Source organism: Podarcis tiliguerta (assembly GCF_965153285.1).
Source record: "Podarcis tiliguerta genome assembly, chromosome: 18".
In the NCBI taxonomy this organism is placed as follows: Eukaryota; Metazoa; Chordata; class Lepidosauria; order Squamata; family Lacertidae; genus Podarcis; species Podarcis tiliguerta.
In genome coordinates, this window is record NC_139551.1 from 4,521,279 (window position 1) to 4,543,778 (window position 22,500).

The 22,500-nt window shown below is 48.9% G+C and overlaps 1 protein-coding gene across 2 annotated transcripts in view; it reads left to right on the forward strand.

Moving 5' to 3' along the window:
- Positions 1 to 2,614: 2,614 nt before the first annotated feature.
- Positions 2,615 to 22,500, forward strand: part of LOC310668344 (interleukin-6 receptor subunit beta-like) — a 29,714-nt gene continuing 9,828 nt past the window's right edge. Inside the window, exons 1-10 of one of the 2 annotated variants that reach the window (XM_083421489.1) lie at positions 2,615 to 3,146; positions 3,815 to 3,886; positions 9,980 to 10,103; positions 12,946 to 13,127; positions 14,885 to 15,039; positions 18,153 to 18,336; positions 19,211 to 19,293; positions 20,194 to 20,413; positions 21,785 to 21,970; positions 22,112 to 22,213. In XM_083421489.1, coding sequence (XP_083277615.1) covers positions 3,832 to 3,886; positions 9,980 to 10,103; positions 12,946 to 13,127; positions 14,885 to 15,039; positions 18,153 to 18,336; positions 19,211 to 19,293; positions 20,194 to 20,413; positions 21,785 to 21,970; positions 22,112 to 22,213 — 1,291 coding nt within the window. In that variant the 5' untranslated portion in view covers positions 2,615 to 3,146; positions 3,815 to 3,831. Of the gene's footprint in view, positions 3,147 to 3,717; positions 3,887 to 9,979; positions 10,104 to 12,945; positions 13,128 to 14,884; positions 15,040 to 18,152; positions 18,337 to 19,210; positions 19,294 to 20,193; positions 20,414 to 21,784; positions 21,971 to 22,111; positions 22,214 to 22,500 lie in introns of those variants that run through there. The other variant, XM_083421490.1, reaches the window with a different exon arrangement.

Sequence of the window (22,500 nt, forward strand, 5' to 3'; positions counted from 1 at the left end):
TGGTACCTCAGGTTAAGAACAGTTTCAGGTTAAGGACGGACCTCCGGAATGAATTAAGTTCTTAACCTGAGGTACCACTGTATATCCTGCTTTCTTCGGTACACTGAACAGATTCCTGAAAGGCCCTGTCTGAGCTGTACATTTCAAGCCATATCAAGCCACTTTAAGGTAAAAAGGTAAAGGACCCCTGGTTGGTTAAGTCTAGTCAAAGGCGACTATGGGGTTGTGGTGCTCATCTCGCTTTCAGGCCGAGGGAGCCGGCATTTGCCCACAGACAGCTTTCTGGTCATGTGGCCAGCAGGACTAAACCGCTTCTGGCACAACAGGACACTTTGATGAAAACCAGAGCGCATGGAAATTCTGTTTACCTTCCCAATGCAGTGGTATCTATTTATCCACTTGCAGTGGTGTGCTTTCGAACTGCTAGGTTGGCAGGAGCTGGGACTGAGCAACGGGAGCTCACCCCGTCATTGCGGGGATTCAAACCGCTGACCTTCTAATCGGCAGGTCCTAGGCTCTGTGGTTTAACCCACAGCGCCACCCGCGTCCCTTTATAGCATCAAAGGTAAAGGTACCCCTGCCTGTATGGGCCAGTCTTGACAGACTCTAGGGTTGTGCGCCCATCTCACTTAAGAGGCCGGGGGCCAGCGCTGTCCGGAGACACTTCCGGGTCACGTGGCCAGCGTGACATTGCTGCTCTGGCGAGCCAGCGCAGCACACGGAAACGCCGTTTACCTTCCCGCTAGTAAGTGGTCCCTATTTATCTACTTGCACCCGGGGGTGCTTTCGAACTGCTAGGTTGGCAGGCGCTGGGACCGAGCAACGGGAGCGCACCCCGCCGCGGGGATTCGAACCGCCGACCTTTCGATCGGCAAGCCCTAGGCGCTGAGGCTTTTACCCACAGCGCCACCCGCGTCCCTATAGCATCAAAACACACTGTTAAAAACAATTTAAAAGAACTTGCACCAGCTTGCAGACTTAACTTATAGAATAAGAGAACAAAAAGAACACAACGTTTAGAGAAGATTGGGAAACGTTTACTGAATACATGGGGGGAAACTGTGTACACTTGAAAACGTTGGCAGCGTTAAACAATGTGGATAAGTTTTGATGGATGTGATAATGGAATACGGAATGGTTTGGTTTTTGTAAAATGTGCAGGGATTTATGATAGAGGAGGGAGAAAGGTTGTTTTCTGCTGCTCCAGAGAAGCAGACACGGAGCAATGGATCCAAACTACAAGAAAGAAGATTCCACCTAAACATTAGGACGAACTTCCTGACAGTAAGAGCTGTTCGACAGTGGGATTTTCTGCCAAGGAGTGTGGTGGAGTCTCCTTCTTTGGAGGTCTTTAAGCAGAGGCTTGACAACCATATGTCAGGAGTGCTCTGATGGTGTTTCCTGCTTGGCAGGGGGTTGGACTCGATGGCCCTGTGGTCTCTTCCAACTCTATGATTCTAGGATTCTATGATATGTAAAATGGACCCTGGAAAGAGAAGAAGGGAAGTAAAGGATATTTTAAGGATGTTGGACAATGGAATGTAATTCATATCACAAGCAAAGGTTGTGTCTCCCCCAAATTAAATCAGCGGTGTGTATTTGTATAGAGAGGTGGGAAGATGGAGAATCAGGCACGGTCTCTTCTGTTTTGTGACAACCGCTCCCCAAATAACTTTGCACGCAAATGGCGCAGTGGGTTAAACCACAGAGCCTAGGACTTGCTGAACAGAAGGTCGGCGGTTTGAATCCCCGCAACGGGGTGAGCTCCCGTTGCTCAGTCCCTGCTCCTGCCAACCTAGCAGTTCGAAAGCACGTCAAAGTGCAAGTAGATAAATAGGTACCACTCCGGCAGGAAGGTAAACGACGTTTCCGTGCCCTGCTCTAGTTCGCCAGAAGCGGCTTAGTCCTACTGGCCACACAACCCAGAAGCTGTACGCCGGCTCCCTTGGCCAATAAAGCGAGATGAGCGCTGCAACCCCAGAGTCGGCCACAACTGGACCTAATGGTTAGGGGTCTCTTTACCTTTTAATTATTAGGAGGCATCTATGATTCTATGCAGAGACATCACCTTGCCAACAAAGGTCCGTATAGTTCAAGCTATGGTTTTCCCAGTAGTGATGTATGGAAGTGAGAGCTGGACCATCAAGAAGGCTGATCGCCGAAGAATGGATGCTTTTGAATTCTGGTGCTGGAGGAGACTCTGGAGAGTCCCATGGACTGCAAGAAGATCCAACCTCTCCATTCTGAAGGAAATCAGCCCTGAGTGCTCACTGGAAGGACAGATCCTGGAGCTGAGGCTCCAAGACTTTGGCCACCTCAGGAGAAGAGAAGACTCCCTGGAAAAGACCCTGATGTTGGGAAAGATGGAGGGCGCAAGGAGAAGGGGACGGCAGAGGACGAGATGGTGGGACAGTGTTCTCCAAGCTGCCAGCATGAGTTTGAACAAACTGCGGGAGGCAGTGGAAGACAGGAGGGCCTGGCTTGCTCTGGTCCAGGGGGTCACGAAGAGTCGGACACGACTAAACAACTCAACAACAACAACAAATGATTCTATGATTTTACATAGTAAGGAAGAGAGGAACTTTGGGGGGGGCTCCTCCCCCTTCTCCTGATTGGCCCGGATCCGCAAGCCACGCCCCTTCAGCATGCATCTTACAAAAACACCTTTCTGAATGCGATCTATTCACCTGTCGCCTTCATCCCGGGATGCGATGCTGCGGGAGGAGGGTGAAAAGGACAAGAAAAGCAAACCACCGACAAACCCTAAATGGGGGCAAAACCTCAGTGAGAGAGAGGGAACTGGGTTTCCTTTAACCCAGGACCACTTTTAGATGCTTAGAAAAGGAGTCACGGGTGCAGAATTTATCCCCACCGCCCCGGGTCCGCTGAATTCTTTGCAGAGATACTCTCTTGCCGTGGCACCGAGGGTTTTTAGGGTCCTCCTTTGACCCGGGAACTAAGCGCGATCTGTTCTTTTGTTTCGCGGGGAGGGCGATCTCTCCTGCGGCAGGGCTCGCGGCTCACAGGCCCCCTGGAAAGTCTCGTCATTTGGAAGAAAAAGAGGAGCCAACAGCCCAACTCAAAAGGCTGGAAGTTGAAAGCGGCGCAAGAGCGCATTGGCGGCTGTGCCGAAGAGAATACGAAGGGTGAGCTATTCTGTGCGTAAAGTTGGTTTCTTAGTGATGCTTATTTTGCAATGTGTGACGATTATCTGGGGCGGGCGATGGTTGTGACCCTGATTTCCAGCGCAGTTGTTAAGAGGTAGTCCTCCACGCAGCGTGTGGTTAGCCTACGGAACTCCCTCCCACAGGGCCACCGCCTTGGATGGCATTAAAAGAGGATTGGGCACTTTCGCTTAAAAAACCCAAAGCCTTTCTTCTGGGAATGATCGGAGACGAGATTAAGAAAGAGGACCATATAATGTTTCAATATGCAACTGTAGCTGCTAGGATCCTGTTAGCACAAAATTGGAAAACCCCAAATATCCCGACCGTTAAAGATTGGCAAATTAAATTATTTGAATATATGGATTTGGCAAAAAATGACGCAAAACAGACAGCAAAAAGGTATAAAGTTTATTGATGACTGGACTAAATTTTTTGGAGACAATAATAAACCTCTCCCATGCTTCCACTTTTCCATTTCGAAGCAACTTTAGCCTGTGCCAACAGGCAACAACAACAAAAGTGCAGCTGAGACCCATAGGTCCCCACATTTCAGGGGGGTGGGCTAAATGACCTTTGGGGAACCCTTCCACCTCTCTATGATTCTACAAGATGCTCTTGCTAATCCCTCCATTGCCATCTCTCCAAAGCTGGTGGGACCTTCAGGATGCAGCTGATTCTGAGATGTGTACTGATTTTCCTCACCTCCCTCTCCAGCTCAGGTAAGAACAAAGCTGCAGAAGCAGTTTTGTGTTTGTTTTTTTAATTTAGAGCATTTATGGATGATATTTAAAAAGGAAAACCGCCGAGAGCTGTGCAAGGTGAAAACAACAAGGCGATGCCATGGAAACAAAAGCAGAATGGGAAGTTCTAGTACTGGGGTCAGCAAACTTTTTCAGCAGGGGGCCGGTCCACTGTCCCTCAGACCTTGTGGAGGACCAGACTATATTGGGGGGGGGGGAATGAACGAATTGCTATTTCCCACAAATAACTCAGAGATGCTATGCCCCACAAATAATCCAGAGACCCTCCCTGCCCGTAGACTGTCTGGCCAGAGTGGTGCATGCTCTGGTTATCTCCCGCTTGGACTACTGCCATGCGCTCTACGTGGGGCTACCTTTGAAGGTGACCCGGAAATGACAACTAATCCAGAATGCGGCAGCTAGACTGGGGACTGGGAGGGGCCACCGAGACCATATAACACCGGTCCTGAAAGACCTCCATTGGCTCCCAGGATGTTTCCGAGCACAATTCAAAGTGTTGGTGCTGACCTTGAAAGCCCTAAACAGCCTCAGCCCAGTATACCTGAAGGAGCGTCTCCACCTCCGTCGTTCTGCCTGGACACTGAGGTCCAGTGCCGAGGGCCTTCTCGTGGTTCCCTCATTGCAAGAAGCAAAGCTACAGGGAACCAGGCAGAGGGCCTTCTCGGTAGTGGCACCCACCCTGTGAAATGCCCTCCCATCAGATGTCAAAGAGAACAACAACTACCAAACTTTTAGAAGACATCTGAAGGCAGCCCTGTTTAGGGAAGCCTTTAATGTTTAATAGGTTATTGTATTTTAGTGTTCTGTTGGAAGCGGCCCAGAGTGGCTGGGGAAACCCAACCAGATATGTGGGGTATAAATAGTAATTATTATTATTATTATTATTATTATTATTATTATTATTATTATTTTAAATAAAAGGACACAAGCTACTCATGTAAAAAGACGCCAATTCCCGGACCATCCACGGGCCAGATTGAGAAGGCGATTGGGCCGGATCTGGCCCCTGGGCCTTAGTTTGCCTTCCCATGCTCTAGTATAAACGTGTTGGAAACTGGGATTCTGGAATGCAGGATAAAATAGGCTCTGTTTTTATGGGTCAAGGAAAGCTTGGGCAAAAGGACATGGCTTTACAAGAGGTCTGAAGCAACTGAGAATCGTAGAATTGACTGAGTTTAGAGGGACCCGAGGGTCATCTAGTCCAACCCGCTGCAATGTAGGAATCTCAGCTAAAGCATCCATGACAGGTGGCCATCCAACCTCTGCTTAAAAGCCTCCAACGAAGGGAGTCTGTTCCACGGCCAAACGGCTCTTACCCATCACATAGTTTAGTCAGAAATTCCTTTCAGATCCATTGGTTCAGGTGCTCTCCTCTGGAGCAGCAGCAGAAAGCAAGCTTGCTCCATCTTCCATGAAGACAACGCAACTGTATGCTTGCACCTTCATATAAAAGGTAAAGGACCCCTGGATGTTTAAGTCCAGTCAAAGGCGACTAGGGGGTTGCGGCACTCATCTCGCTTTCAGGACAAGGGAGCCGGCGTTTGTCTCCAGACAGCTTTCCGGGTCATGTGGCCAGCAGGACTAAACCGCTTCTGGCGCAACGGGACACTGTGACAGAAACCAGAGCGCACGCAAACCCCGTTTACCTTCCCAGGTACCTATTTATCTACTTGCACTGGTGTGCTTTCGCACTGCTAGGTTGGCAGGAGCTGGGACCGAGCAACGGGAGCTCACCCCGTCGTCACGGGGATTTGAACCGCCGACCTTCTGATTGGGGGGTTGCAGCGCTCATCTCGCTTTCAGGACAAGGGAGCCGGCGTTTGTCTCCAGACAGCTTTCCGGGTCATGTGGCCAGCAGGACTAAACCACTTCTGGAGCAGACATGTTTGTCCTTATGCTGAATTAAATGCCTGTAAAGGGACGCGGGTGGCGCTGTGGGTTAAACCACAGAGCCTAGGACTTGCCGATCAGAAGGTCGGCGGTTCGAATCCCCGCGATGGATGGGTGTGAGCTCCCGTTGCTCGGTCCCTGCTGCTGCCAACCTAGCAGTTCGAAAGCACGCCAGTGCAAGTAGATAAATAGGTACCGCTGAAGCGGGACATCACACTGCAGTATGTGCAGCTGCTGACAGGTGGCGCTGTTTACCAGGCCAGGATGCAAATTAACATCATTTAAATAGAGGCTAAAAGTCAGCCTGTGCTTTTAACAGCCGCCCATTATTTCAAGCCGGCATTCTCGCTCTCGTTCAGCACAGCTGTTGCCAACCTGGTGCTCTCCGGTCGTTGTTGGACTATGGACTACATTGTTGTAGTTCGACAACATTGGGATGTTGTGCCAGGTTGCCAAAGGCTGTTGTTTTTAGTCATTTAGTCGTGTCCGCCTCTTCGTGACCCCCAGGCCCTCCTGTCTTCCTCTGCCTCCCGCAGTTTGGTCAAACTCATGCTGGTAGCTTCGAGAACACCGTCCCACCATCTCGTCCTCTGTCGTCCCCTTCTCCTTGTGCCCTCCATCTTTCCCAACATCAGGGTCTTTTCCAGGGAGTCTTCTCTTCTCATGGCCAAAGTCTTGGAGCCTCAGCTTCAGGATCTGTCCTTCCAGTGAGCACTCAGGGCTGATTTCCTTTCGAATGGAGAGGTTGGATCTTCTTGCAGTCCATGGGACTCTCAAGTGTCTCCTCCAGCACCAGAATTCAAAAGCATCAATTCTTCGGTGATCAGCCTTCTTTATGGTCCAGCTATCACTTCCAAAAGGTCTGCATTGCAAATCTTCCTGCTCATTTTGCAAGCGAAACCGCGGGAGGAGGGGAAATTGAGTTTTGCTTTGATTGAATTTTCCCTGGGTGGTTACAAAAAAAAACCCCACATGTGCCATCCATCTCGCCTCTGCTTCCTTAGGGACCATGTTCCCGCCCTCCAAAAGCAGCCCCGATGGCTGAGAAAGCCAGTGTCCGTCCCCCCCAACTCTGTAGCACACAGAGCCTGGAGGGTGAAAATTGCTTTCAGCCGGAAGCCGATGTCCCGCACCACAGGGGAGGCGCAAACGGGTGTCCGAAAAAAGAGCCTTCACAGTTATGACATCGCCTCAGACCTGTCTCCTTCCCCCCCAGCCTTTGTTGACAGCTTTGGAAAGGTTATTTTTTGCTCGGGCCGTGTAAAACGATACGCTTTTCCCCGCTCAGTAGGCACAGATGTGGGGCTGCTAGGGGGTGGGGAGGGCGGCCCCCACTGCCTCCGCTATCCAGACCCTGTCCCTGTCCAAGGCACGCTCCTTCCGTGTTGCGTACATCTCTGTTTTGCTTCCTGAAAGCCATGGGAACATTGTGTCCATGGTTGCAAATTAATGGAGAGCAGCCAGACATCTCTCCAGATCTTTGGGGAGAACGGGCCTCCGTCAGACCCCATCTCCCGAGAGGAAAGGGGCTTTCTGAGTGGTTTTCAGGGAGCAGGCAGGTGCGTGTGTGTGTGTAGAGATTAATCAGCGGCAAAATCTGCCGCGACGAGGTTGGAAAGGCCTGCAATTCAATGCCTAGTAAAAAGATTGGATCAAAACTTTTGCTCAATCTGTATAACGCTCCCCCGAGCAGGTACAGGGGAGAATTTGGTTCGGTTTGCAGCTTTTAACATGAGCTGACCAAAATCGGCCCTCCAGTTCCTGAACCGGAAACACAGCTCTCCTTTGATATCCACACTTCTCTGATGTGTAATTATTATTGATAATAACAATCGCATTTACAGTTGTACCTTGGACGTCGAACGGAATCCGTTCCGGAAGTCCTTTCGACTTCCAAAACGTTCAAAAGCCAAAGCGCGGCTTCTGATTGGCTGCAGCAGCCTCAGCTTCAGGATCTGTCCTTCCAGTGAGCACTCAGGGCTGATTTCCTTCAGAATGGAGAGGTTTGCTCTTCTTGCAGTCCATGGGACTCTCAAGAGTCTCCTCCAGCACCAGAATTCAAAAGCATCAATTCTTCGGCGATTAGCCTTCTTGATGGTCCAGCTCTCACTTCCATACATCACTGCTGGGAAAACCAGGGCTTTAACGATACGGACCTTTGTGGGCAAGGTGGTGTCTCTGCTTTTTGACACATTTGCTCCTTTAGAGGGAGTACAGCCCCTGAGAACGTTCCACAATACGGGACTGATGGTGCTAAATGCTGTTTCTTGCGGCAGTCAAATGAGCTTTGCCAACTCAGGCAACCTAATCTAGAACAGAGGTTCCCAATTGGTGGTCTGCGGACCCCAAGGGAGTTTGTGGCACCATTCACATAACTGAAACTACCATAGATATATCATGGTTTTCAAAAGTAGGGAGTCCATGGCTTGGCTTTTGGAACACAGGGAGGGGGTTGGACTGGATGTGGTCTTGCATATGCCCTTAGGGGAGAGGGGTGGCGCTGTGGGTTAAACCACAGAGCCTAGGACTTGCCAATCAGAAGGTCGGCGGTTCGAATCCCTGCGACGGGGTGAGCTCCCGTTGCTCGGTCCCTGCTCCTGCCAACCTAGCAGTTCGAAAGCATGTCAAAGTGCAAGTAGATAAATAGGTACCGCTCTGGCGGGAAGGTAAACGGCATTTCCGTGCGCTGCTCTGGTTCGCCAGAAGCGGCTCAGTCCTGCTGGCCACATGACCCGGAAGCTGTATGCCGGCTCCCTCGGCCACTAAAGCGAGATGAGCACCGCAACCCCAGAGTCGGCCACGACTGGACCTAATGGTCAGGGGTATCTTTACCTTTACCTATATGCCCTTAGCAGAATCAGAGCTCCCACACAAATACCCTTTAAAGCACTTGCGAAGGGCCTCACTCGCAGATCCAGCTTTCGCCCTGGCGACGGTTCCTTCTCCAGACGCACGCACTTCGTGGCATGAAATTGTTTGGCAGCAAGCACATCAGGTTTCCCAGCCTGTTGCTCACGCTCTTACCTCCGGAAGCAGCGGCCTTTGATGCTAAAACCTCCATCTCCCGATGCTCTTAAGTCTTCCCCCCTCCCAGCCCCAGCGCCCCCCTGCTAATCCTCCCATCTGTTCCCTGTGGCGACACACCACACAGAATCACCTCCCAGCCCTCTCCAGTTTATTATTAATCACCGCTACGGCACCGTTTCCGGAAGAAAAACACTCCCAGGTTAATTTGCGGTCATTATCCCCTTAATCTGGATGGCTAGCTAGGGAGCGAGGCAATTGCGATGCCTAGGATCACCTTGCCAACAAAGGTCCATATAGTTAAAGCGATGGTTTTCCCAGTAGTGATGTATGGAAGTGAGAGCTGGACCATAAAGAAGGCTGATCGCCGAAGAATGGATGCTTTTGAGTTCTGGTGCTGGAGGAGACTCTTGAGAGTCCCATGGACTGCAAGAAGATCCAACCTCTCCATTCGGAAGGAAATCAGCCCTGAGTGCTCTCTGGAAGGACAGATCCTGAAGCTGAGGCTCCAGTACTTTGGCCACCTCATGAGAAGAGAAGACTCCCTGGAAAAGACCCTGATGCTGGGAAAGATGGAGGGCACAAGGAGAAGGGAACGACAGAGGACGAGATGGCTGGACAGTGTTCTCGAAGCTACAAACATGAGCCTGACCAAACTGCGGGAGGCAGTGGAAAACAGGAGTGCCTGGCGTGCTCTGGTCCAGGGGGTCACGAAGAGTCGGACACGACTAAATGACTAAACAACAACAACAACAATTATACATTAAAAGCTTCCCTAAACAGGCTGCCTTCAGATGTCTTCTAAAAGTCTGGTAGTTGTTCTCTCTGACATCTGGAGGCAGGGTGTTCCACAGGGCGGGCGCCACCACTGAGAAGGCCCTCTGCCTGGTTCCCTGTAACTTGGCTTCTCGCAGGGAGGGAACCGCCAGAAGGTCCTCGGAGCTGGACCTCAGTGTCCTGGCTGGACGATGGGAGTGGAGACGCCCCATCAGGTATACTGGACCGAGGCCATTTAGGGTTTTAAATGTCAGCACCATCACTTTGAATTGAATGATTTGGAGGGTACCAGGTGTGTGTGTGGGGGGGAGAGTATAAGTAAAAGTTTCTATGTTTCGTTTCTCTCCTTGTATTTCTCAGGCGTGGCTCCAAGGAGCCTGAAGCTTGAATACTGTGTCAGCTTCTGGGCTAAAAACATCACATGCTTCTGGAAGCCTTTGCTGGATATGGGCCCAGAAACTACGTACAGGCTCCACATCACAGAGTAAGTCTCCTGCCTGCCTCTGGGATGGCAGAGATATAGGGCCACACAGTGTCGTACAACCAGCATGCTGGAATATTATTCTTATCATTGCTTGAGGTGGTTGGCAATTTTGTCTACCTGGGTTCCACCGTAACCAGCAATCGCTCCTTCAATGCTGAACTAGACAAGCAGGTGGCGCTGTGGTCTAAACCACAGAGCGTAGGGCTTGCCAATCAGAAGGTCGGCGGTTCGAATCCCCGCGACGGGGTGAGCTCCCGTTGCTCTGTCCCAGCTCCTGCCAACCTAGCAGTTCGAAAGCACACCGGCGTGAGTAGATAAATAGGTACCACTGCAGTGGGAAGGTAAACGGTGTTTCCATGCACTCTGGTTTCCGTCAAGGTGTCCCGTTGCGCCAGAAGTGGTTTAGTCCTACTGGTCACCAGGGGGTAGGGAATAATCCCCCTCCCCAGCCCTGTTGGCTTTCCCAAGTGAGACAGTATCAACCCACCCTTCTCTCCAAGGAGCTTGGTGGAGTTGGGGGCGAGGAGAACTCCATAGCTGTCAACTTACAGATTTGAAAATAAGGGACCAGCAGCCTTGAAAATAAGGGATCAGCAGCCAAAATAAGGGATTTTCCCAGCACAGGTATGTTCAACTTCTGAGCCCCTCCGAGCCAAAGGCAGAAAGCCCAGCCAGCAGCCAAACGAAGCCTCAAGCGGTGGTTCCCACAGCGCAGCAACCCGGCAAAGGGGATGCAGCAAGGGAAACCACCATCACCTCTCCGCTGGGAAGTGCTGAGCAAAGGCGAGTCCCCACGCAACGCGGCCGATTTGATTGGCACAAAGCATGCAAGCTCCACCCTCCAGTCGTTCTTAGACTCCTTATTGGGTGAGCAACGCAGCCGAGCAACCCAGTTGGAGCCTCCCTCCTCCCTGGCCGGCAGGGAGGGAGAGGAGCTGCTTCCTTTGTAACCTGGGAAATTTATGGGACATCATCAATAAGGGACAGCAGCGGGACACGGCGCTGGGATAAGGGAGTTTCCCGCCAAATAAGGGACGGTTGACAGCTATGGCCACATGACCCGGGAAGCTGACTGCGGCCAAACGCCGGCTCCCTCAGCCTGAAAGCGAGATGAGCACCCCAACCCAACCCCATAGTCGGCTTTGGCTGGACTTAACCGTCCAGGGGTCCTTTACCTTTACCTTGGCAAGGCAACTGCAGCAACAATGGCTTGCGCCTCTGAGCGTGAAGTCAAAACACTGCTAGATCAGCCCCAAAGTGCCCTCCCTGCAGTGCAAACCTGGGCAGTGTGTCTGGAGACTGAAGGTACCTGCACCCACATGTGGTGGAACTGTCAAAAGATTAGACAATTTTGGGAAACGATTTACAATGAATTCAACAACATTTTCAAATGTTCCTTCTCTAAAAAACCCCCGAAGCCTTCCTGCTAGGAATAATGGGTAATGAAGTCACAAAAAAGTTTAGGGACATCTTCATGTAGCCGCCATAATTTTCATCAAAAGGTTGGAAGGGAGATACCATACCACCCAAAGCAGACTGAAAATAAAATTAAGTGCATATTTAAGGACTCAGAACACAGTGGGAAGATTGGAGGTGATGTTAAATTGAATTTCAGAATGGTGTACAAAACAAGTATCAACCAAGGAACGGACGAATGTTTATTTTTATTTTGATAATGTAATAGGAATTTTGAGGTCTTAGATATATGGCAATGTTCATAACCGCACATACATAGATCAGCACAGGAAGACCGACCTGAAGCCATTTTGATTCCCAAACTGACCAAATGTTTTCTCTGCAAGGTCAAAGTGGGAAACAATAATAACTTTTATCGATCCTTTCTGTTCTACATTTTTCAAAACTAATAAAACCAAATGTTCTGGGGCTTCCAGTTCTCATCAGCTAACCCTAACCCTAACCCTAACCAGCTTGGATAAGGGATGGTGTTACTGTTTCTGTAGTCCAGCAAAACATCTGGCAAGCTACAGGATTCCCCACGCTGGGTGTGTTAAGGGAAAAATCCGAGGGCTCCCTTGGACAAAAACAAAGACACCAACCAGGATTACTTGGAGCAAAACAGCAGCCTGTAGGCTTGGCCTTTATTGATCTGTTGCAACAAGGTGCTCCCCTCACCCGCAGGAGAGAGGAGGGACCCAGGAAAATGGTGCGCAAGGCCTTATAAAGACTTTTGAAATTGCCACCTGTAACCCAAGACCACCCCTCAGATACATCATACATACATCACAAAAAAGGTGGTCTAAACAGAAATTTGAATGTTGTTTTTCTCTTGTCCTTGTTTAGCTTCTGTCTGGCAGGTTACCTCTTAATGCTCACTTGATTGGATACCCTGGGGAGCCTGGCCAGTCTTTTGTAATGATAAATACTTAGTTCCTGAGCCAGGTCACAGGCTCACCCTATTCAAACACAGCCAGACATACCCTTAAGACAGGATTTGTTAAGGAAAAGACAATGGGGAGGCTTTTCCATTTTCCTTTGACCTTGCAGAGAAAACATTTGGTCAGTTTGGGACAGTTTGGGAATCAAAATGGTTCCAGGTCTGTCTTCCTGTGCTGATCTTTGTACGTGAGGTTATGAACATTGCCTTATATCTAAGACCTCAAAATTCCTATCACAGGTGTAAGAGTTTTCTTACCCTAGACTCTACCTACTGAGGAGCTTGGAGCCGCCATTTTTAAATTTCCCACAATCCCCTGAAGCAACGCTGCGGATGGGGCATTCTGGGAAATTTCTAAAGGAGGGCTCTGAGGCTCACCGATTCTCCACTCCTGCCCCTTGAACCCGCAGCTGCTAAGGAGCGCTCCCTTCTGTTTATTTTTTCCAGAGAAGCTGGGCGCTGTCAAATGGATTTTGGCCACACGAGGAGCTGTGCCGCCACCCAGGGAGGCAGTGCCTGTGGCGTCCCGGTGGAGAACCTCTTTGCTTTCTACAAAATAAACCTAACTGCCGAGAGTCGAGGCGTCCAATTGAGCGCTCCAGAAATGTGCATTCATGGAATGAGCATAGGTAAGCAAGGAAACTCGGGGAAGTCTCTTTTTTTTTAAAAAAATAAAATTTATTAGATATTTTATACTTATAAAAGAAAAACAGTAAAAGAAAAACAATACACAAATTCAACAAACAATACATCGACAACAAAAAGAAATTAAAAAAGAAGAAAATACAATACAACAATACAACATAAGAAAAGAAAAATACAAAAACACAAATCCAAATTTTTGTATCCAAATCTTTCATTCGCTTATTTCCTCGACTTCCTCGCACCTCCCTTTTTTGTATTCTGGTTCAAATTATCTGGTTCAACAAATCCTTTCCCTCTTCTTCAATTTGGTCTGTATTTTATCATAACACAATTTAGCTTTCAATTTCCCAATTTAACACATTAACACTTAATGTTCATATAATTCTTAATAACCCTTCTGCTAAAACCATATAACTTCATTCCAATAGACTTCTAACATTCATTAATTTTGCAGTATTTCTGTAAATATACTTTAAATTTTTTCCAATCTTCTTCCATCGACTCTTCTCCCTGGTCTCGGATTCTGAGCATAGGTAAGCAAGGGAACTCGGGGAAGTCTCCTCGCCCTCTGCACAACAACCCTGCTGTGGCCTTCTTAGAGGTTGATTCAGAGAAAGAGTTTATTCTGCTCTCCGGATAGCAGAAGGCACTTGCGTGGTCAGTCCACAGCAGGTCCAAAGAAATGAGAGATTCCATGCAGTATATATATCCTCCAGGCACCCTCTCCCCCTTCCCCAGGAATCCAGCCACGTCAGCTCATACACGCAAGTTGACATCCATGACCATAAACAGGTATTCCTGTTCCGGTACTCTTGACCATAAAAGGGTGTTCCTGTTCCTGTATTCCTTATCTTGGGGTAAGAAGGTCACCAACTCTTAAGAGCACTCCTGGCGCCGTTCCCGGGTGGCTGACAAGGTCTGTGTGTCAGTGTGGTCAGGATGTAAGATAAGACCCAGATGTGTAATCCCTGCTCCACTTTGGAACTGACAAGGCCATTCATTAGGCGTCACGGACTGATAAAGGAGAGAGCATTGTTTATACAGCTGGGTTCCTGTTATACAGTTGCTCAAGAGCTCAAGTTAATGGTTTTTAGCTAATGCACCCTTCGAGAAGGGAGAATGGGATTTTGGGGCCCGTTTCAGACTGACTGCACAGTCAGATTTTAGATTTGGTTTTTGTGACTGTGTGGAACCCAGTTCAGCTACTGATTGATTGATTGATTGATTGATTGTGTAACTGCAGAAATGGATAAAAAGCCCCCCATCCAAACAATGACTATCATCAGTGCACGTAAGAGAGAGAAAAATAATTTTAATTTTATCCTCTACAATCCCGTCTTATTTATTTTATAGGACAGTACATTGTTCATTGCTTTCATTTTATGGGTCAATGGTCTTGTTAGATAGTAAAAATTCATGTTCAATTGCTGTTTTGGGGGTTGCTTTTAAAAGTCTGGAACGGATTAATCCATTTTGCATTGCTTTCTATGGGAAAGCGTGCCTTGGTTTTAGAACGCTTTCGTTTTGGAACGGACTTCCGGAACGGATTACGTTTGGGAAGCAAGGTACCACTGTATTATTATTATTGCACAACTATGAGATTACTGTAGAATCCAAGAAGGTTGTACAATCTTCGAAGGGGGCGTTGCTGCGAGTATCAGGATGGGACCTCTGCCCTTCTGGGTTTGACACTGCGCCGTTGGATACAGATACAAACTTTCTCTTCCCACCCCACATCTAGTGAAACTGAGCGCACCTGAGGTTAGCATCGCCGAAGCAAACAAGTCACGGTGCTTCTACCTTGAATGGAACATCCCCGGCGATGAGGTGCTGTCTGTGTTGGAGACTGAGTATGAGATCCAGTTCCGCGACGTGGCAGAGACATATTGGAAGCAGGTGAGTGAGTGACGGAGATCTGTTGCTACGTATTTCTGTAGTGCCCTGTGTCTTGACATTTGATTGAAAGACTGGCCCCTGCCCCAAGGGGGCTTGCAAATTGGACTTTTGGTTTTTTTTTTTAAAAAAATAATATTTATTGGAATTTTAAAGTTACAAGAGAAAGAAAACAAGAAAAACAGGGAAAGCAAAGAAAAACAGAATTAACCATACAAATCAATAGGAAAAGAATAAAAATAAATAAAAATACAATACAATACAATACAATACAATACGCCAACATCCAAACACAAAAACAAAAAAGTAAATTTAAAAACAAATCCAATAACTCCATATTCTTATCTTCATTAACTTGTTTCCTTGACCTCCTCACACCTCCCTCTTTTGTATTCTAATTATTAATTATCTCAGCAAATCCTTTCCATCTTTCACTATATTCTGTCCTTTAATTATCTTAATTTATTTTAGCCTTATCTCACCATAAAACGGAAAAAAAACACCTAAAGTTAAAAAAATTATTTGTACATAACTCCTTATCACATTTCTACTAAAGCCTAATAGTTTCATTCCAAGATTTTCCTGACAGTCATTAATTTTACAATACTTCTCAAAATTATTAAAAAAAAAAAAATTCTGCCAAACTTCACCCACCGTCTCTTCTTCCTGGTCCCGAGTTCTGTCAGTCCTTTCTGTCTGTTCCATCTAGTCCATCAACCAGGTGATCTTATGTCCGAGGCTCTTAACTCTTTTCCATGTCCCTTCTGGAGATCTTCTTCATAATTGCAAATTGGACTTTTGAGAGTGTATTAACTTATGGTCTGTGTGTGTGGTTTGGGAGCTGCACGGCCAGGGAAAAAACAATGCTGTCCAGGGTTGTAACGACTGCGGAGACAATAATTGGGTGCACTCTTCCCACCTTGGATCAAATCTATGTTTTCAGGTACCATAAGAAAGCTGCAGAGATAGCGCAGGATAGTGCGCACCCCGGAAATGATCTCTTTCAGCTTCTGCCTTCTGGAAGAAGGTACAGGGTTATAAAGACTAGGACTAGCTGCCTGAGAAACAGTTTCTATTCAAATGTGATTTTGGTTTTAAACGCAGGGTAAGGTAGTCTCTGGGACACGGGTGGCGCTGTGGGTTAAACCACTGAGCCTAGGACTTGCCGATCAGAAGGTCGGTGGTTCAAATCCCTACAACAGGGTGAGCTCCCGTTGCTCGGTCCCAGCTCCTGCCAACCTAGCAGTTCGAAAAGCACGTCAAAGTGCAAGTAGATAAATAGGTACTGCTCCGGCGGGAAGGTAAACGGCGTTTCCGTGCGCTGCTCTGGTTTGCCAGAAGCGGCTTAGTCATGCTGGCTACATGACCCGGAAGCTGGACGCCGGCTCCCTCGGCCAGTAAAGCAAGATGAGCGCCACAACCCCAGAGTCTGTCACAACTGGACCTAATGGTCAGGGGTCCCTTTACCTTTTTAAGGTAGTCTCTATGGGAGTATATTTAATGATGGGGTATCAGAGTTTTAAGGGGGCTAACCAGGCTGGGATAGCTGGGACAGCAGGCTTGTTGGTTTCTGAATGTTTGACGTAGATTTTCAATTTCGTTGTTCTCTATGGGACAATGGCAATAAAGATTATTGTATCGTATCACAAATCTGACTATATCCCATGCACAGTCAAATCACACGGCCCTCTAAGAATCTTGAGAACTGCAGTTTATTGAGGGTTCTGGGAATCGTAGCTCTATGGGGGGCAAAGTACGGTTCCCAGGGCAAGGAATGTGCTTTAAATGAACGGTGTATACGCAGCCTGGGAAACATCAGAGGAAGCTAACAATGATAATAATTTATTATTTATATCCCGCCCATCCAGCTGGGCTTCCCCAGCCACTCTGGGTGGCTCCCAACAAGATTAAAAACAGAATAAAACATGAAATACTAAAAACCTCCCTAAATAGGGCTGCCTTCAGAAGGGCAAGGAAATGGGTGTTAGGGTGCATGCGCTAGTTATCTCCCGCTTGGACTACTGCAATGCGCTCTCCGTGGGGCTGCCTTTGAAGGTGACCCAGAAACTGCAACTAATCCAGAATGCGGCAGCTAGACTGGGGACTGGAAGCAGCCACTGAGACCATATAACACCGGTCCCGAGTCTTAAGTTCCAGTCTTTTTTCTTTTTTCTAAGTCCTCATTAAACCTCATCAGTATTGTAGTGCTAATTTCTCCTGACAAATCTTTGGAAGCCATTTGCCCTAATATTCACATTTTGGCTACGCAATTTCACATAATATAATGTATTTTGCATGCCATTTTCACGAATGCATGCATTTATGGGCACACTTTACCCTATCGAATGCTTTTTTTTTTGTACGCATTACTTTGTTGGAGGGCCTCGTTGCAAAATCCAGACATGTACCAATTTCAAAGGATGGCTGTGATTTGGCAAATTATGTAGATCTGCCTTTACTTACCAACCGAATAAGAGTACCGTATTTTTCGCTCTATAAGACGCACCAGACCACAAGGCACACCTAGTTTTTGGAGGAGGAAAACAAGAAAAAAAATATTCTGAATCTCAGAAGCCAGAACAGCAAGAGGGATCGCTGCGCAGTGAAAGCAGCAATCCCTCTTGCTGTTCTGGCTTCTGGGATAGCTGCGCAGCCTGCACTCGCTCCATAAGACGCACACACATTTCCCCTTACTTTTTAGGAGGGAAAAAGTGAGTCTTATAGAGCAAAAAATACAGTAGATCTGCCTTTACTTACCAACCGAATAAGAGTATTTCACCCGCCTCAATTTGCAGTGGCAGCTCAGTTTAAAAACAAACGAAGTGCTAAAGAGTGCTCCCCAGAGAGCCAGTGTGGTGTAGTGGTTAAGAGTGGTGGACTCGTAATCTGGGGAACCGGGTTCGATTCCTCGCTCCTCCACATGCAGCTGCTGGGTGACCTTGGGCCAGTCACACTTCTCTGAAGTCTCTCAGCCCCACTCACCTGACAGAGTGTTTGTTGTGGGGGAGGAAGGGAAAGGAGAATGTGAGCCGCTTTGAGACTCCTTCGGGTAGTGATAAAGCCGGATATCAAATCCAAACTCTTCCCACCTCCCCAATATTTCTCCTCCCACAAAGGTCAATTTTACTTTGTCTGAAAATGCTCCCGGCTTCGCAAATATCTGCCACGTCGCCCCCTTCACCAACTACTCTGTCCGAGTGAGGGCAAAATACCTCCATGAAGTTTCCTTCGCCATCAGCGGCGGGCGTCCGTTCTGGAGTGACTGGAGCAGTGAGAGATTTGTGAGAACCCTGCCTGAAGGTAAGGTGACCTTTGCTATGCTTAGAGGCGACGCTGCATCGCAGGGGGTTGGTCTAGATGGCCCTGGGGTACCCTCCCAGCTCTACTGTTAAGGTTCCAAGGGGTTGCTCGAGAGCAAGCAGGCAAATAATATAATAAAAATAATAATTATTTATTATTTATACCCCGCCCATCTGGCTGAGTTTCCCCAGCCACTCTGGGTGGCTCCCAATCAAGTGTTAAAAACAGTACAGCGTTAAATATTAAAAACTTCCCTGAACAGGGCTGCCTTCAGATGTCTTTTAAAGATAGGATAGCTGCTTATTTCCTTCACATCTGAAGGGAGGATGTTCCACAGGGTGGGCACCACTACCGAGAAGGCCCTCTGTAGTTTGTGCTGGGTGAATAAATTGCTTTCTGTGATCTAATAATAATAAAATTTTATTTCTATCTCGCCCTCCCCAGCTGAAGCCGGGCTCAGAGCGGCTAACAACAGTAAAATAATACAGCATTCCAAAATTAATTATCAAATCAGTTCAAATCAAATTAATGGCAACCATGGGCTAGAGTTCTGTGAGGATTACCAAAGGAGGGGGTCAGGCTGTGCCCTGGCCAAAGGCCTGGTGGAACAGCTCCATCTTGCAGGCCCTGCGGAAAGATGTCAAGTCCCGCAGGGCCCTGGTCTCTTGTGACAGCTTTCCACCAGATCGGAGCCACAGCCGAAAAGGCCCTGGCTCTGGTTGAGGCCAGCCTAACTTCTCTGTGGCCTGGGACCTTCAAGATGTTTTTATTTGAAGACCGCAAGTTTCTCCGTGGGGCATACCAGGAGAGGCAGTCCCGTAGGTACGAGCGTCATAGGCCTGTACTGAACCTCAACGTTTTGCTTCCGCTGCAGTTCCATCGACAGGGCCAGCACTTTGGAGGAAATTAGGACACTCCGATGGCTATGGAAACAGAGTGGTCGTCCTCATGTGGAAGGTAAGGACGGATACCCAATGCACCAACACCGTGGAGTAAAAGGGTTCTGCAATGTGCCAAGAATCGCAGGCGGCATGGTGCCAACACCATTGTCTGAGCGCAAGCCTGTTGCTGGACGGGTGAAAGATTCGCCGCACAAAGACAGCGTCTCGAGGTCCCGAGGGGCCGCATTTGGTGTATATGATGTAAAGTAAAGGTAAAGGGACTCCTGACCGTTAGGTCCAGTCGTGGCCGACTCTGGGGTTGCGGCGCTCATCTCGATTTACTGGCCGAGGGAGCCGGCGTACAGCTTCCGGGTCATGTGGCCAGCAGGACTAAGCCGCTTCTGGCGAACCAGAGCAGTGCACGGAAACGCCGTTTACCTTCCCGCCAGAGTGGTACCTATTTATCTACTTGGACTTTGATGTGCTTTCGAACTGCTAGGTTGGCAGGAGCAGGGACAGAGCAACGGGAGCTCACCCCGTCATTGCGGGGATTCGAACCGCCGATCTTCTGATCGGCAAAACCTAGGCTCTGTGGTTTAACACAGAGCGCCACCCGCATCCCTGTATATGATGTAGGGACATGGATATGATGTTTGGTGTACAGTGGTACCCCCGGTTGCGGACAGGATCCGTTCCAGAGCACCGGTCAGATCCCAAGGTTTCTGCTGCCGGAGGCACTGCTTCTGCACATCTGTGGATGGCAAACCCCCGGAAATATTACTGTATTTTTCCATCTATAAGACGCCCCTAATGTATAAGACACCCCCTATTTTAAAAGTCAGCACTAACACTTTGAATTGTGCTCGGAAACGTACTGGGAGCCAATGTAGGTCTTTCTTGGATACCACAAAACGGGGAAAGGAGCAGTTTTTTCTTATAACGGTTGCAAACTTTTCCTTTTGCTTCCTCCTTTCAGCCCCTGACGCCAAAGGAGGCAAACGGCGAGATTCTGGGATACAGCCTTCACTCACAAAAGAGAGGGGAGCCCTCCACGCTGCAATGCTTCACTCCAGACCTGCAGTGTAGCCTTCTCCTCCCGGCAGGAGAGGAATTTACGTTCCTTGTGGTGGCCACCAACATGGTGGGCCTGTCTCCTCCGACCAAACTCGTGGTCCCGCCATCCGGCGGTCAAGAAGGTGAAGTAGGAGGGTGGGGAACAGCAAATGCCATTTTTAGGTAAAGGGACCCCTGACCATTAGGTCCAGTTGTGGCCGACTCTGGGGTTGCGGCGCTCATCTCGCTTTATTGGCCAAGGGAGCCGGCGTACAGCTTCCGGGTTGTGTGGCCAGCAGGTCTAAGCCGCTTCTGGCGAACCAGAACAGCGCACGGAAACGCCGTTTACCTTCCCGCCAGAGCGGTACCTATTTATATACTTGCACTTTGACGTGCTTTCGAACTGCTAGGTTGGCAGGAAATGCCATTTTTACCTTTGTGCAATAGGCTGGGTTCTACTCACATTCGCACAGCAAGAGCTTTGGTCAAGCAAGCAAGACTTCAAGGACACATTCCTTACGCCCAGGACCCCATCCTCCCATAGGGCAGCGGGTGGCGCTGTGGTCTAAACCACTGAGACTCTTGGGCTTGCCGATCAGAAGGTCAGCAGTTCGAATCCCTGTGACGGGGTGAGTTCCTGTTGCTCCGTCCCAGCTCCTGCCAACCTAGCATTTTGAAAGCACGCCAGTGCAAGTAGATAAATAGGTACCACTGCGGCGGGAAGCTAAATGGTGTTTCCGTGCGCTCTGGTTTCCATCACAGTGTCCTGTTGCACCAGAAGCGGTTTAGTTCTGCTGGCCACATGACCCGGAAAGCTGTCTGCGAACAAACGCCGGCTCCCTCGGCCTGAAAGCGAGATGAGCGCCGCAACCCCATAGTCGCCTTTGACTGGACTTAACCGCCCAGGGGTCCTTTGTCTTTTGCTTTACACTCATCTCAGACTCATCTGTCTGCTACCGGCTAGTGTAGACACTGTGGTCTAAGCCACTGAGCCTCTTGGGCTTGGGTTCGCGGTTCAAATGCCCATGACGGGGTAAGCTCCCGTTGCTCAGTCCCAGCTCCTGCCAACCTAGCAGTTCGAAAGCACACCGGTGCAAGTAGATTAATAGGTACCACTGCAGCGGGAAGCTAAACAGCGTTTCCGTGCTCTCTGGTTTCCATCACGGTGTTCTGTTGTGCAAGAAGCGGTTTAGTCCTGCCGGCCACACGACCCGGAAAGCTGTCTGCGGACAAACGCCGGCTCCCTTGGCCCGAAAGCGAGATGAGCGCCGCAGCCCCATAGTCGCCTTTGACTGGACTTAACCGTCCAGGGGTCCTTTACCTTATCATCTTGTACAAACCTGCACAGGCCCTGAAACTTTTTTGGGGGAAGCTCTGTTCCATGGCACGCTTGGGGGTGGGGAATGAGGGAGAAGGCCTTCTCGGCTGTTGCTCCCAAACTTCAGATCTTCTGACCCAACTGGCGTTTTGGAGTGTTGGTGAGCATTCCGTGACGTTCTTTTTTTTGCTCCTAGCTCTGCTGTCCCCGCTGCCCATCCTGGTGTCTCCCGCAGGGGACCACAGCCTCCTCTTACACTGGCCCCTCCCAAGCAACCCAATGACAGTCTACATTTTCGAATGGGGTCAACTACCCACAAAAGAGGGCAGAGATAAATCCTGGAGTTATCAGCCAGCGAGCGTTGGCCATGCGCTCATCATAGGTGAGTCAACCGTGTGATGCAGCGGCAAAAGAAGCTAATGCGATTTTTGGCTGCGTCAGCAGAATTCCAGTGATGGAGGCAGGGAAACCCAACAGTTTTGGGCTAATTTCTCTCTTATGGAATCTCTTTATTCCTCTCCAGAAGAAATCAAGCCAGGAAAGCTCTATGAACTGAAGGTTTTCGCCCTCATAGATGGCAAGATCTGGGCTTCAGGTTTGACCACTGCTTACTCCAAGGAGATTGGTAGGTGGGACCCGAAAGTATTCCATTATTCCACCCATAGAAACTTATTTGTTGTTGTTGTTTAGTTGTTTAGTGGTGTCCGCCTCTTCGTGACCCCCTGGACCAGAGCACGCCAGGCCCTCCTGTCTTCCACTGCCTCCCGCACTTTGGTCAAACTCATGCTGGTAGCTTCGAGAACACTGTCCCACCATCTCATCCTCTGTCGTCCCCTTCTCCTTGTGCCCTCCATCTTTCCCAACATCAGGGTCTTTTCCAGGGAGTCTTCTCTTCTCATGAGGTGGCCAAAG